Source organism: Papaver somniferum, chromosome 11 (assembly GCF_003573695.1).
Source record: "Papaver somniferum cultivar HN1 chromosome 11, ASM357369v1, whole genome shotgun sequence".
Lineage (NCBI taxonomy): Eukaryota > Viridiplantae > Streptophyta > Magnoliopsida > Ranunculales > Papaveraceae > Papaver > Papaver somniferum.
In genome coordinates this window covers 131,456,049-131,471,884 of record NC_039368.1, presented here as the reverse complement: position 1 = coordinate 131,471,884, position 15,836 = coordinate 131,456,049, and the positions used below count along the sequence as shown (strand labels likewise).

Here is a 15,836-nt window from a genome sequence, read left to right as displayed (position 1 = left end):
CTGTTACTCCCAATGAGCTTTATAATGATAATGTTAATTCTAGTACAAATCCAAATAATTTTAATAATTATTCACCTATTCAAAAGGACGAGGATTTGACTAAAAATATCCCCGTTTTAGACGATGTAGCATTTCCTTTTCATGAAGCCAACGAAGGTTTAAAGGAACGAGTTAATTTTGAGTCTAGCGATTTAGAAACAATAGTCTTAGATAAAAAAAGTGAACTCGTAGAGATGAGTGAGGATGAGCCTGACTTAGAAGAATCAATTGACCATTTCCAGGAATCTGATGACCTAGAAATTAGGGAAGTCGTGACTAGTCTTTCTAGAGATACTGAAAACTCTAAGTTTGGGGGTGATTATCATTCTCCATGTGCTTTAACTATTATAAATGTCCCTCACTTGGGACTTGATATATGTGCCTTAACCATTGTGCCAGATTATCTTCATACTAACTCTCCCGAACCTAATAATGTCCATAAAGAAGCTCAGTTGTTCGAAACCCATCCTCTGGTTGATGTGGTTAACCCAGGCTATGATACCAATATTGATTTTGTTTTCTCACCAAAAAAATTTCTTCCAATTGTGGGAACGTTTGAATTTGAAATGTGTCAGTTATTAAATTTTGAGACTAAGCCTATGTACTTTAGGAAATTAGAATCGACACATTTGCCTAAGATTGACCAACACTCTCATCGTGGTCAATTGTGTGAGTCAAAACTGATTGACTTTAAGGATCCGCAGTTTTTTAGGTTATTATTATGTGCTTCTAAGTTCCTACTTGAGTATTTCCAGACTCTACAACCTGATCTTAAGAATCCTTCTTTTGAGGAAGTACAACCAATGAAAAAAATTTATTTAGACCCTTTTATAGAGCCTGAACCTAAGCCACAACTAGAAATAGTTGTCTTAAACAAAAATTTAAATAAGGGTATGTTCGGTATCTTCATGTTCTGTTTCAATTTTCTCTTCCTTTGGGTAATACTTTTTGATCCAGATGACCCACAGTTATTCCGGTTACTGCTATATGATTCTGCGAGGTGACTAGTTATATCCAACTCTGGATGAAGACTTTAAACTTAGCACTTCTTGGGAGGTAACCCAATATTCATGCGACACGGTAATATCTTTCCTTATCTCTTTTGCTTCAAATGGTAACAGTTTCTCCTTGATCATGCTTTTAATTTTATCTTTAGAACATTGAGGACAATATTAGATTTAAGTTTGGGGGTATGGGAGAAACATTTTAGCTGCAGTATAAATAAATAAACTCTAGAGCCTAGAAATTTATGCCTATTAAGGTTGACACTAACCAATCTAAATGGATGGGAACATCTTGGTTGTAGGAGTTGAGGAACCAATCTGATTAGATGGAAACATCTAAAGAGTCTATTCATAAAAGCACATAGCTCAGGTGTTAGAATTTTTTTTTAAAAAAAACATGGTAGTTTCGCCATATCTCGTTGAATCCTTTTCACTTCTGATTTTCTTTTATTTTATTTTAAAATATGTTTCTAAGTGATTTGGTGGGGCACACGATTCAAGTTGTTACCATTGATAGGGTGAAATAGAGTGATTGAGATCATACCATCAGACCAACCGAAATAAATTCAATAAAGTCGACCATTGGTTCCCTTGTATATGCCAGTTGTGTTGATCTAGAGTTAGGATTATCACCCGCTGGTCCCCTTGTATATGCCAGCTGTGTTGATATTAGTCAGACTGGTATCTCATTCCATTAGGATAGGTTCATCCTAGTAGTGTCCTTCAGACAGATATGGGAAACACCGTTCACCTTAGTCAATATCAAAACCATCTACGTTTTTCTCTACATCCATCTTCTTAATCTTTCCATGTGATTGTTTGACTCCGCTTATGATGTCCATAAACTATCTGAGTAGAGCTCTGTCACTTTATATGAATTTTAGTATGCTTGAGTGCAACTCGTTTACAGAAATTGGAATTTCGCATCAGGGTACTTCCTCCTATAGTCAATGATTGTATGCCAACCAAGGAGATTCTTTAGTGCCTTCCAAGGTTCTGCGTAGATAGCTAGGGTTTGGAGTAAAAGGTTTTGTGGGTACACTTTTGGTAAACCCTCCCGAGATTATAACTCGGTCACTAGGGCCACCTAGTGAGTTTGGGTTTTATTTTTTTTAGATTAGATTTACTCTAGGATTAGCAAATAATAAGTTTGTGGGTATTTGATAAACACATTTTTGTGTCTAAATTGTCCTCAGTGTCTCTATTATTAGTGCTTGATTTTCTATTTATTATGGTGTTTTTATGTTTGTGTAGGTATTTTTGGATAAATACACTTGTGTGGAAAAAGTTACTCAAAAAGTGTTATTTGGACCCCCGGAGAAAAGTACTAAAGGCACCCTCATTTTGGATAAGGGCACCCCAGGCACCCTGCTGTTAAAGGCGTCCGTGTTGTGGATCAGGACACATATTCTTCTTCATTTCAAATTTCAAAATTGGCGGGAGATAGTGCAGACCCATGCAGAATTAGGGTTGAAGTTTTGATCGTGTTCTAGGGAGATTCAAGGGTTGAAATTCATTGGGTTTGTCAATTTTGATCCAATAGAGCTAGTAATGGTCGTTGTTTATACCAGAATTGGATAGAACGGTGGATATAAGGGTTGAACATATTCCCGGGTTTTCTTCCTGCGGAAACTCTGTTAAGATTTTGGTCACGTTGGAATGAGACTCGAGCACTGAATTTGGTTTTTTTGGGCCTGTTTGGACCAAACAGGGATGGTATGGTCGATGGTTTCGGTTAGAGTTGGCTGCATCGTGGGATTGAAGCAAACAGACCAACACGTTCGTGAGAGAGTTTTCACAGGATTTTCTATGAATTTCGTATGCTGCTGGGACTCTAATTCGTGTGTTGCTCATGTTTGGAAAGTGCTTGGTCGCTGCAGAGACGTGAAGGAGTTAAGTAAGGAAGTTTCAACATTGATTGACAGCGTCTGAAGGCGGGAAAGGAAAGAAAATATTCTTTTTTTTATATAGAAAGGAGTAATTGATTATTGATGAATATTGTTTTGATCTTTAGCTAGAAGATCACAAAACTCAGCTGAGAGGGGATGCTGAAGTTCTAACAAACTTGGCAACAACATCTGCCACTTGATTGTTATCTCTACTTGTAAAAGAAAATTTGCAGAAACTAATACTTAAACTTAAATGTTTGATTTCTTTGAGAATATTCCTATTTTCCCATTGTATTAATAGGGAGTTCTCATTTATTGACTGAATGACTAACATTGCATCAGCTTCAATGTGAATTTTTCCAAGCTTTAATTCCTTTGCCCAGAGTAGTGCTTCTCGTATTGCTAAACATTCTCCAGCTTCAGAACTTAGAATTCCATTTGCGCATTCTCCTCTGATCCCATGGCAGGCACCTGCATAATTACGCAGAATCAAACCAGTACCAAGTTGGTTAGTATCATTGTCAAAAGAAGCATCTACATTAATTTTTAAAAAATCTTTCTCAGGAGGTTTCCAACGCGAAATAGAAGGGGAGATATTACTAATAGTATGCATGTCATAAGTATGCTGATGTGAGTTTAAGTAAAAGTTAACCCTATGAAGTGAGTTTAGAGAGTTCAGAGAAACTCCCTGGAAGACAGCATCGCATCTGTCTTTCCATAAAATCCAAGAAGTAATCATGAGAGTGAAAAGTTTCTTCTCATTGGAGACTGCATACTGATTAGAGAACCAACTTTCAGTCCATTCTGAAACACTCAGGAAGTTATTTCTTTCTGCGTCTATGTCGATTTCAAGCTTTCTCCAGACTGCTCTGGAATGCAGACATTCAAAATTTAAGTGTTCAATTGTTTCAACATGATTCCCATAGATTCCATAGAGAGTATCAACATCAGGGTTGTGATGAGCGATTCTGGATCTGGTAGCATGAATACCATGTAAACTTTTCTAGATGAAAACCTTGATTATGTGCATGATATTGCAGGACCATAGTTTCTTCCATGTGGTGGAATGAATAATTCTTCCATTGGTGTGAGTATTATTTTCAGTTTTGGTGAGCATCTTGTAAGCACTTTTGACTGAGAATTTTCCATCTATTGATGGCATCCAAATCATATTATCCTCCTTGGTAGTATCCATGAAGATGTTTTGTATTTTTAAAGAAGTATCAGCATCAAAAAGATTACTTAGAAGCTCCACATTCCAAGTAGTTGAGTTTGGTAGAAGAAGTTCTTCTACATCTTGATAGAACCTGTGTAGTTCATTGACTGGAATAGGAGGATGGGACAAGCCTGGAATCCATCTGTCAAGCCAAATTTTCGTTTTTTTTTACCATTATTAACTTCCATGAAGTAATTCTGTTGAACATAGATGAGACCTTTAGCTATACCATTCCATGTATAAGAGAAATTCTTTTCTTCAATTTTTTGATGAAGAATATCCCCATTCCTGAAGTATTTACACTCCATGATTTGAGTCCACAATGTGTCCTTTTAAGTTAGTAATCTCCAAGAAACTTTGATGAGTAATGCTAAGTTAAGCATTTCTAAGTCTCTGAAAGCCATACCTCCCATGTCTTTAGGTTTACAAACTTTGTTCCACCTTATAGGATTAAAACCCCTATTTGACTTATGCCCCAAAAGAACTTTCTTTGGATGGAAGTAAGTTTATGGGAGTGTCAGATAGGGATATGGAGAGTTAGGGGACGAAAAAGGGTGAGAAATCAAAGTTGCATAGCTTGTCTCTGCTGCTGCCATTGAAGAAGAGAACGAAGAAATTTAAACCAACTAGGACTGTCGTTCTTAACCGTCACATTTTGTATCTTTAAACAATAGTTCTTCTGCGACCCCAAGAAGCAATAGTTCTTTGTAATAGTTGTGACAGTGAGGCTGTAACAGTCTGCAGGCGTTGCAAACTCGCTTCTTTTTATCCTTTTCACCTTTGTAACACCTTTTTGAGCTATGAATCCATATTTTGAGTGTGTTTCCAACCTAATGAGCTAAAACCCAACATTGGGACAACGGAGGAAGATGAATTTCACCATTGGGGTAACTTAATTGATTGTTTGTTTACTATTTGCTTTGATTTTTAATGAATTATGATTTCTATTAATTACTCGTGACTTTGTTTGATGGAGCATGCTTAGTTCTAGGTAATTTTGATGCGCCATGCTTATGACCTACGCATAATATTTTATGAAATCTAATTTGGCAAAGAATAGAGTTGATATTTCCTTTGTGCTGAGCTATAAATGTCTACAATTAATTTCTGAACCCCATGAACATGAAAAACAATGAAATCCTGGGTCCCAATAAATTCTTCATCCCGTGACATTTTTTGTATATATTTTTCGTTTATTTTAATTTATTAATTCATAAAATCAATCTCATCAAGTCCGAGTGAATGACAACCTTCTTACCACTCTTCTCTTAAAGCCGAAGTCGTAAGTCTTCAAGGCGACATTTCCCTACTCCAGAAGGATCGTAATAGACTTAATGAGGAGTAATCTGCCAGTGCGAGTGTAGTAAATGCTGCTCGAGTTGGAATGATTTGTTAGCAGATACGTTTTCGAGTTATTTTTCTTCCTTCCTGCCTTTTATTGTTCTTTTAGGGATACTTTCTTTAGTTGAGGGTTGCGAGGTTCTTTGCAGAGGTGTTTAATCTTTCTGATCTTTCCGTTGCCGCGAACATAGATAGGGAGACTCTTCTGGTGCATTTTAATTCTCTTAGGCAAGATTTTTTGTTGGCTGAGAATGAGGAGGATGATGTTGAAGATGATACTGAGGATTACAAGCAAAAGTATGGGCATCTTAAACTTGAGTTTAGGAAGTTGTTTGCAATTCTTGGATCTTCTAGGTATCGTGATCGACGTCTTCGGGGTGCTATTAGGAAATTGAACGATGAAAAGACCGCTTTGATTGATGATAAAAGAATGAGGTCATTGAGGATGGGGCGAAGGCTGTTCAAGATTGCCCGAAGGAGAACCACGCGCTTCGCGTGATTCTTGAGAATATTTGAAATCGTCTAAGAATCGAAGGCAATGATGACTTTGATAGGGCCTTAGGTGAAATTTGTTGGAAAAAAAAGGGTTTCACAAAGGATGAATGACACAGAGAAGAAAGTGTTGCACTCCAAAACTTTCAAGGCTTGTATAAATTTCTTTTAGACAAATATTTCTACCCTCCCAATAACAATTGGCGATTACAACAGGTATGCGAAATATTGCCTTCAGGATACAATGAAAGCCCTGCAACGAAAACTGAATTCAAGGTTTGTACCCCTTGATTCAATCAAGAACACACAAAGAGATTTCTGATTTCTGATGATGCTTTTTGAAACAGAGAAAACAGATTGATTTTTCTTATATGTTAAACGAAACTGGGAGAAGCTATTTATAAAGGGTTTTGCACCTGTTGGGAATAGTTTTTTTTTTTTTTTTTTTATTCGCCAACAGGTTTCTATTCACGAAACGTCAGGTTCCTTCATCAACAGACATCAATGCCCCCCAGGACCCCCCTTTGGTTAGCGGCGTTGAAAATATTCCAACAAAATTGAAGAGAATAGATTTGCAGCGACTAAATATGTTAGTTGGGTAGAACAACACCAGAAGACGCTAGATTCTGTGATCATGCATAAAGAAGGTACACCTGATAGCCTATCTTAGATTTTGCGACTTATTTTCTTCTTCAAGCGTTCTGATTTGGTTTTGTTCTTCGCAGAAAACGAGAAAAATTTGAAGGCTGAGTTGGGTTCTCTGATGGGAAAATTTGAGAAGTCGCAAGAAGAGTTGGAGATATTTAAGAGCGGTGATGGTTCTTCTTGGCAGCTGGCAGCTGATCTATCTGGGAAGCTTTCTTTGGCGAATGATGAGATTCTTCGTGTAAACACAGAGTCTGAGCAGTACAAGGAAGTCATGGAGGTTTGGAATGTATTATTGAAGCGTCGCAATAGGGGTCCCAACTTGCTAATGCTAGTCACGAAGCGCAGAGGCTGTGAAATAAGGTCGCCCAGGATACTGCCGATCGCGTCACCACTGAGAATAATTTTCCTGCTAGAGAATTCCCTGATGTTCCCGTGCCTAATGATGAGTTTGTGGAGCCCGAATCTAGTGATGAGGAAGAGGTTATCGAGGACGAAAAATCCAGCGGCGAGGAAGAAACTGACGAGGAGGATGTTTACGAGGAAGATTCCGACTTTGAAGATGAGTTCGCTGAGGGGGTCGGGCAGGATGAAGCTAATTGTGAAGCTGTTGCTGGTGATAGGCAGGGCGAATATCAATCAGTTCACGTTGCAGGGGATGGTCAGGGATAGATCGACAAGGACCTGCTTTGCCTTCTCAGAGTGGGGTTCCCAACGTTTCGCAACCTGAGGCAAGGGATTCTTCTCAAGTAACTTCCCCTTCTCCCGATTGGGCTGCCTTTTGATCGTATTCTTTTTCAAACACTCTTCTTTTTGCTGAATAGTTTTCTGGGTGCTCCCAAGCTTGGGGGCATAGTCATAACTTTAGATCCATGTTCATTTTCCTGTGTTAGAATTTTGGAAACCAAGCAGGTGTATATATGAAGTTGAATGTTTTATTAATGTCCAATGCTTTATGTTGTTCTTCTAGTCTTTCCTTTATATGAAAACATATTTGGTAGTATTTAAGGTTTTCTGACTGGGGAGATGGGAAGCACGTAAGTTTTAACATCCCCATACTTGCCTCTACTTTCCATCTTTGAAGGAAGATATTAACTTTAAGAACTATCCTTGATTTATTGTAGGGTTAATGCAGATATCTATATACATGTGAACTGGCATACAGGGACGGGCCTAGCAACGGGCTAACCCGGGCTATAGCCCGTCCCTGAATCTGGCCCAACAAAAAATGTGTCCTGATATTTGTTGAAAGTTCTGTTTTAGCCCATTAGTGTAAGGTAATTTAGCTCATTTCAGCCCACTGATGAGATAATATGTAGCCCATTTGATGCAAAATTTTAATTTATCAGTAAAAAGAATCGATTTCTCTCAAAAAAATTCCACGGTCTCCGGCCGCTTTGCAAACAGGAATGGAGGCAATGCAGTGCAAGGGTGTGCAATTGCACACCCTTAAATTTCCAATTTCCATACTAAGTGTTAGTTTTGCAAGCCCAAATCAAGGGACAAATGGGTTTTGCACCCCTAAAATCCCAAAAGTCCAACTCTCCAAGACCAATCACAGTTATTATCCTTGCGAGTGTAGCTAATTCTTGCCTCTTTCTTCCCAAATTCATTTATTTGATCAAATTGAAGCATGCATCCGCATCTCAGACTCTTTGTTGCTGGTTGAGGTTGAAGGGCAACGAAATTTTATTTTTGATGCGTAAAAGAATTTTTATTATAGTAATCTTTTTATTTTGTCGCGTATTTATTTTTCTTGCACCCCTCCACAGAAATCATGGCTTCGCCCCTGTTTGCAAATTAGTGATGATCCAGCCCTCCCTCAAGAGAAATCCTAGGTCCGTCCCTGCTGGCATATGGTGGGCCCGGAGATGCGTATAAAATTGAAGCGAAATGAAAACGCGGGCCTACAGTAATACCGCAAGTGCACGGTCGTCAGTTGTAGCTCGTGCAAGTACGGGTCGATCCACAGAGACTGGGTGTGTTTTGGAGTTTCTAGCTATTTTGGGTTCTAAATTGCTATTGTTGGGCTTTGGGTACCAATGGATTTTGGTAACCAATGGGTTATGATTGTGCTTTGGGCCTTTGAGTTCTTTGGGAATGAACTGGGCTTTAGCTTTAGCCTATCAGTACACTAGGCTTTTGGAGAGAACTGTGGACTGGGCTTTAATGAACTGGGCTTTTGGAATTACCAGTGAGTGGGCTTTGAACCTGGGCTTTTAGCCTTTGGTTTCAATGAACTGAACTTGGGCTCAGTGTTGAAGTGAGCTTTGGAGCAGCAGCAGACAGGGAAAAGGCAGCAGCAGCAGGACTTAGGCCTTAACCAGCTGCAGCAACAGCAGCAACAGTGGAAGGAAAGCAACAGGCCAAGGGGAAGACAAGGCAGCAGAACAAGGCAAGAGGAAGAAAACAGAGATGGCAGTGAAGCAAAGACAATGGAGAAAATTTACAATGGAAGCAACACAGGGCAAAAGCAACAGCACAAAAGCATTAGGAGAAGGTGACAGAACACAGCAACCACAAGCAGAGAACAATGCAAGTGAACCAAGGCCTAAGCCAAGGGCAGGGGAGATGAGAAGCTAACAGTGATGATAATGCAAGGCCAAGGCAGTGGCTTCTAGGCATACAAATGGAATGGAAAGAGAATTAGCTTGCTATGAGCACTAATTTCTCCCATTGCTCAATCAAAACAATGCATCCTAAGCATACAAATGGAATGGAAAGAGAACTAGCTTGCTATGAGCACTAATTTCTCCCATTGCTCAATCAAAACAATGCTTCAAAGCTCTAACCTAGCATTCCACTTCTTGACAGTGAATTAAACCTAACAGTGAACTAAACATGGCACTAACATGACATTAAAATTAAACAGGATTAAAACATTGCATGAGATCAAATATCCTAAACATCAGACAAAACAAACAAGATATATGGCAACAGAACAATACATGAACATTTAAACTAACAAACATGAACATCAACAGGAAATTAAAACAGGGAAAGAAAATAACACACATGAACATCAACAGGATATTAAGAGTAGAACATTACACAGAACATGAAAGTCCTGGACGCCGGCTATTCCAAGCATAAAGTTTTACAACAACACCCACAAGGCTATTTATACCCACAGACACAATTAGGGTTCTACCCAAAAAAAATTCCCAAATTAACAGTAGACTAGGGTTTGATTTTTTTTTTTTACCTAATTTGATGTAGCAACATCAAATTAAACTCGACCCATGCTTCTATTTGTCCTCCTCTACCTCTCCATGCCTTCAATTTCTCTCTAGCACACGTTAATCCATCAACCCATAACCTAGGGTTTAGGTTAGGTAATAAGTTGATGGGATAAAGGGCTAGAAGGATGGGGGAATCTATCAATCACGCGTAGTATGATAGGGTGGCAGTGTGTGAGCTCGAGGTGGTTGTGGCAGGGTGATGGTGGTTGCAGAGGGTGAGGGAGAAAGAAGTCGATGGAAAGAAGGAGGGTGCGTTTGGGTAGCTGGTATAGGGTTTGGTACTCCAGTGTGTGGCGGCTTCATCAACTTTTGATGTTTTGTGACTAAGCCGTGAGATGTGGAGCTGGTAGGTAGATCGGACGGTGATGCGGAGGCAAGCGAGGAGCGACCGTCGGATGAAGGGATACAACGAAACGAACGGTGCTAGATTAGGTTAGGTGCTGTAGTGTAAGGCGGAGATATCAAACTTTGATGAACAGCAAGGGAGCAACCGTTGGATTCAACTACCATCTAATCTGAAGGCTTGGAATTTCAGCGCTGTGGTGCTTGGCAGAGACTTCAGATTTTGATGCTCTATGAAGGAGCGACCGTCGGATGCTTCTGAGAACTGATCTGATGGCTGAGAACGGAGGCGTTTTTGTGTGTAGAAAATGAGGTTGTGCGCACCATTCTTCGCGGCTTCCTTGCGTGATTTTTCCCGGCTTTTCACTACTTTTCTGCTCTTTTTGCTCCGCAAGTCATCCAGACTTTATTTATTACCTAAAAATGCAAAATTAATTAATAAAAATATTTATTCTTGAAAACAATGAAAATACAGAATATGGGATAAAATGTAGAATTAATGCACAAAAGATGAGTTAAATGCCAACAAAAAAGGGATAAAAATATACAATATTTGGCACTCATCAAATACCCCCAAACCTGAATTTTACTTGTCCTCAAGTAAAAAAAAACTAAGGAAATCCTAACTATACCACTGTCGCTGGTCTCTCGAATGCATTTAGCGTATGCACTAAGCCTTTTAAACCACTAAGTGTCCCTAGTGGACGAGTTGAAGTCTCGTGAAGGTTTGCTTAGAACGTACCTACAAAGTTCTAGGTCAAAATATAAGCTCATATTCCATCAAATGTGACATGTGCAAAACAGTTTAAGCTCACAGCAAAATGGAGATGTCAATCTAGCTATCGAAGGCACAATCCTAGCACTGATAACAAAAAAAGACATGTGATAAGAGTGTAAAGTGTATCTACACATGTGTAAAGAAAGATCTGAAGTTATGACTACTAATCACCAAGAGATAGTTTCTCAGGCTAAGAACTGAGGTCGAAATCTAGCTAGCTGTCCGGACTTTACGAGAATTGTGAATGAGTTGGAGGTATTTCACAATTACTCGCGTTGTACATCAATGGCATACACCCTCCTTGCTTATTACAATGAAACAACAAAAGATGACTCTTTACATGACTCTTATTTACATTGACTATTCTCATTTTATTTTTGGAACAAGAGATGATGGAATTGATAAGTACTTGATTTTTTTGTATTTTTCTGATATATATATATATATATATATATATTTTTTTTTTTTTTTGAAGGAGACACTTTTGATACATATACAAAAGGAAACAAAAGATTACATGACACTTTGCAAGAGGTATCCCTTTTTGATGCACCCAGTTAAATTCGATGGTTGTCTTTCTTAATGTAACCTCCACCTTCTATCCCAACCAACCAAAGAACAAGCTAGTCAAGTTTCGTTCAGTATTCTAAAGTGATTGGCAATCGTAACTTCCTATCAAACACCTTGAAGATCGAGGCCATACATGTATTGGTAGATCGTGCGCGTGCAAACTTCTTATCACTATGTGAATTGTGCTAGAATCAGGGTGCCTAAATATCTAGACTAAGACTCCTAATAATTACATATTTGCACAAGAGTCAACATTTCAAGGTAAATGAGCTCCATTTTTATGATTTTTCATTTTTTTAATTTTTTTGAATTTTTTCGATTTTTTCAAAAGAAGAAGGAGTTCGTTTTCAATTATAGCATATTATCGTGGTATCTACTCTATACCCCCAAACCTAAACTAAACATTGTCCTCAATGTTTCAAAATATGGAAAGAATTAAAATGCAACATATGGAAAGGGACATGCTGAGTAGAGTAAAAGGAGAGAGAATACCCGATTTCGGCGAAAGCAGAATTAAAACTCCGTTATTCAAGGCAAAAATCCAACATATTTCAGCCGAGATCATATTGGATTAGCAAAAATATACAAAAGGAAAAAAAGGGTTTTTAAGAAATTTTATCTACTGGATTATATACAAAAAAATTCACCATACACTAACAATCTAAAGAGTTGAGGATCAACCCAAAAGACAAAGTGTAAAGGTTTCAACGCTTCACACATATATAACAGGAAAGAAACGCAAGTGAAACTGTGAAACAAAATGAGCTACCCCCAAACCTGGATTTTACAGAAGATATAATTTTGAAAACAAAATCGCGCAGTTTCGGGGGTTCATCATGCAAAAGGTCTAGCTCGAAATGAACTTTGCTAGGGACGGGCAAACATGCTAATTCCAACTGTGGTTCCTCAAATGTATTATATTTGGATGAAAAATAGTCCAAGAGGACTTGGGAAGCACACAGTTCCAAACCTAGGTTGGGAATTTTCAGAAAAATCGGTTTGACAATATGGGTACAAACCAAATCTAGGTTGGGTGGAAGGCCAACAGATTGTGACTTATGTAGGAGAATAGGCATATCATTATCAATCAAATCAAAATCTCCTAACTCATCTACACATGTCACATCATGCTCACAATCATCAATCAAACTGGCAAGATCACAATCAGAGTCATCAACATCATCAACAAATTTATTCTTATGCATCGGCAAATCAGGAGAAATATCACAATGTGAATTAGGTAGAGAATCAGACACATCAAATATATTTTCATGCATATTAGTGTCTACAGAAGATTCAAGTATTCCTATGTCATGCTCATCTTTACAGAATAATTGTACGAATCCCATGTCAATATCAAAATCATATGAATTACAATGAGTATTAGAAAAAACAACATTCATGAAGGTCGAGGGCGAGAAGCCATATGTTTTTGAACCAACAGGTTCCACAATATTTTCATGTTCTTCTAACATATCATCATAATCATCATCATGGTAGCATGCATATTGGTCCTCATTAACAGTGGTGGTGTCATCAGTCGATTCATGTTCCTCTAAATTAGGTTCATATTCAACATTATTTACATGAATGGGACTAGACACTTCATTAGGGACAACATACATTTCCTCATGAATTTCCTCCTTTTGTCGGTGAAGCAAAATCTGATCTAAATGTGCATGAATTCGTGATGTAGATCTATCATAGTCTTGCTTACAGAGTCTTAAAGCTTCTGTGGTGGAGTCTAAATTCATGGGAGTACAAAATTCTTCATGTTCAAATTGTGGTGAATGGTACATGTGTGCATGGTCATTAGGGTTTACAAAATATTGATCGCAACCCTCAAAGGATTGATTATGGTCCCAATGACTACCATTCTCACAATTTATGGGCATTTCATACATTGGATTTTCTCTAGATTGCCTAAAATTATGCAAAATATGACAATGCTCAACAGGGTGGTCTAAACTACCACATGCGGGACATGCATAGATTTCAGGTTGCCTAAGAAAATTAGATGTGAAAGATTCCTCATGTGATTGCATTTCTAAAGCTGTGATTCGAGCCTCTATTTGATCCATAAGTGATGATTGTGTGAGTGAGGCACTAGCAAAATGTTCATTTTCACGTTGCGATGAATGATGCATGTATGAATAGTCATTAGGGTTCATGTATTGCGGCTCGGGACTTTGAAAATGTCCATAATAATTCCTATGACTATTGACATCATGGTCCGTGGAAGGTTCATAACGTGGTACATGCCCATAAGCAAGTTCTCTAAGAGTTTTATTTCCATCCCCAGGAGCAGACCAAAATCCAGACATGATTGGCTCAAAAGCTAAGTAACTATGTTACAAAGCCCAAAATTTGGTTTTTTAAAGGGTTTGGATTTTTGGGAAAAATTTGGTTTTGGTGGGAGACATTTGAAAATTTGGTTTAAATGGGAGCAAAAAAAAACTTTTGGTTTAAAATGGGATAAAGAAGAAAAAATTTGGTTTAAAATGGGAGCAAGTAAAATTTGGTTTTTGAATGGGAGAAAAGTAAAAATTTTGGTTTTTTTTTTTTTTTTTTTTTTTTTTTTTTTTTTTTTTAAAAAGAAAATAAAATTTGGTTTTTGAATGGGAGCAAGCCCACTGGTTTTGTGTTTGCTTTGGCTCGCTGGTTGAAAACTTTTGGTGGAACTGAGTCCAAAATCTCGGCCTAGAATTTGGGTACTCGGCCCACTAACGAGTTCAACTAGCGTGATCGGTTACAAGCTCAGCTGGGTTTAAAAACCCAGAATACAAAATACAAGTCCAATGAAAGAATTTAAACAAGCCCACAAATTAAACAAACAAGCCCACAAAAATTAATTACAAACCCAACAGAAAATAAAAAGCCCAAAAATTGGCTTTAATATTACAATCCCACAATTAAAAATTGGAAGCCCACAATTCGGGTTCTCTTAAATGGGTTACCTTTTAAGCACAGCCCAGCTGCTCTGATATTGTTGCAAAAACCCAGTTGGGCTTTGGTTCTTTTCCTTGGTGGCGTCCCAGCAGAGGAAAAACAGGTTCAGAACAGCAGGTCCAACATCAAATGAAGTGAAGAAGATGCAGATGCAAATGCTATGCAGTGAAATGCAAAAATAGCTAATAAAACAACAAGAAAAACACAGCACCAATCCCCGGCAGCGGCGCCAAAAACTTGGTAGGCCCGGAGATGCGTATAAAATTGAAGCGAAATGAAAACGCGGGCCTACAGTAATACCGCAAGTGCACGGTCGTCAGTTGTAGCTCGTGCAAGTACGGGTCGATCCACAGAGACTGGGTGTGTTTTGGAGTTTCTAGCTATTTTGGGTTCTAAATTGCTATTGTTGGGCTTTGGGTACCAATGGATTTTGGTAACCAATGAGTTATGATTGTGCTTTGGGCCTTTGAGTTCTTTGGGAATGAACTGGGCTTTAGCTTTAGCCTATCAGTACACTAGGCTTTTGGAGAGAACTGTGGACTGGGCTTTAATGAACTGGGCTTTTGGAATTACCAGTGAGTGGGCTTTGAACCTGGGCTTTTAGCCTTTGGTTTCAATGAACTGAAGTGTTGAAGTGAGCTTTGGAGCAGCAGCAGACAGGGAAAAGGCAGCAGCAGCAGGACTTAGGCCTTAACCAGCTGCAGCAACAGCAGCAACAGTGGAAGGAAAGCAACAGTCCAAGGGGAAGACAAGGCAGCAGAACAAGGAAAGAGGAAGAAAACAGAGATGGCAGTGAAGCAAAGACAATGGAGAAAATTTACAATGGAAGCAACACAGGGCAAAAGCAACAGCACAAAAGCATTAGGAGAAGGTGACAGAACACAGCAACCACAAGCAGAGAACAATGCAAGTGAACCAAGGCCTAAGCCAAGGGCAGGGGAGATGAGAAGCTAACAGTGATGACAATGCAAGGCCAAGGCAGTGGCTTCTAGGCATACAAATGGAATGGAAAGAGAATTAGCTTGCTATGAGCACTAATTTCTCCCATTGCTCAATCAAAACAATGCATCCTAAGCATACAAATGGAATGGAAAGAGAACTAGCTTGCTATGAGCACTAATTTCTCCCATTGCTCAATCAAAACAATGCTTCAAAGCTCTAACCTAGCATTCCACTTCTTGACAGTGAATTAAACCTAACAGTGAACTAAACATGGCACTAACATGACATTAAAATTAAATAGGATTAAAACATTGCATGAGATCAAATATCCTAAACATCAGACAAAACAAACAAGATATATGGCAACAGAACAATACATGAACATTT

The 15,836-nt window shown here is 38.5% G+C and overlaps 1 protein-coding gene across 1 annotated transcript; it reads left to right on the top strand.

The window, feature by feature from the left end:
• Nucleotides 1-6,615: 6,615 nt before the first annotated feature.
• Nucleotides 6,616-7,298, top strand: LOC113325184. Its single transcript, XM_026573396.1, has 3 exons — nucleotides 6,616-6,628; nucleotides 6,707-6,906; nucleotides 6,990-7,298. The coding sequence occupies exons 1-3, from the start codon at nucleotides 6,616-6,618 to the stop codon at nucleotides 7,296-7,298; spliced, it is 522 nt and encodes a 173-aa protein (XP_026429181.1).
• Nucleotides 7,299-15,836: the final 8,538 nt, after the last annotated feature.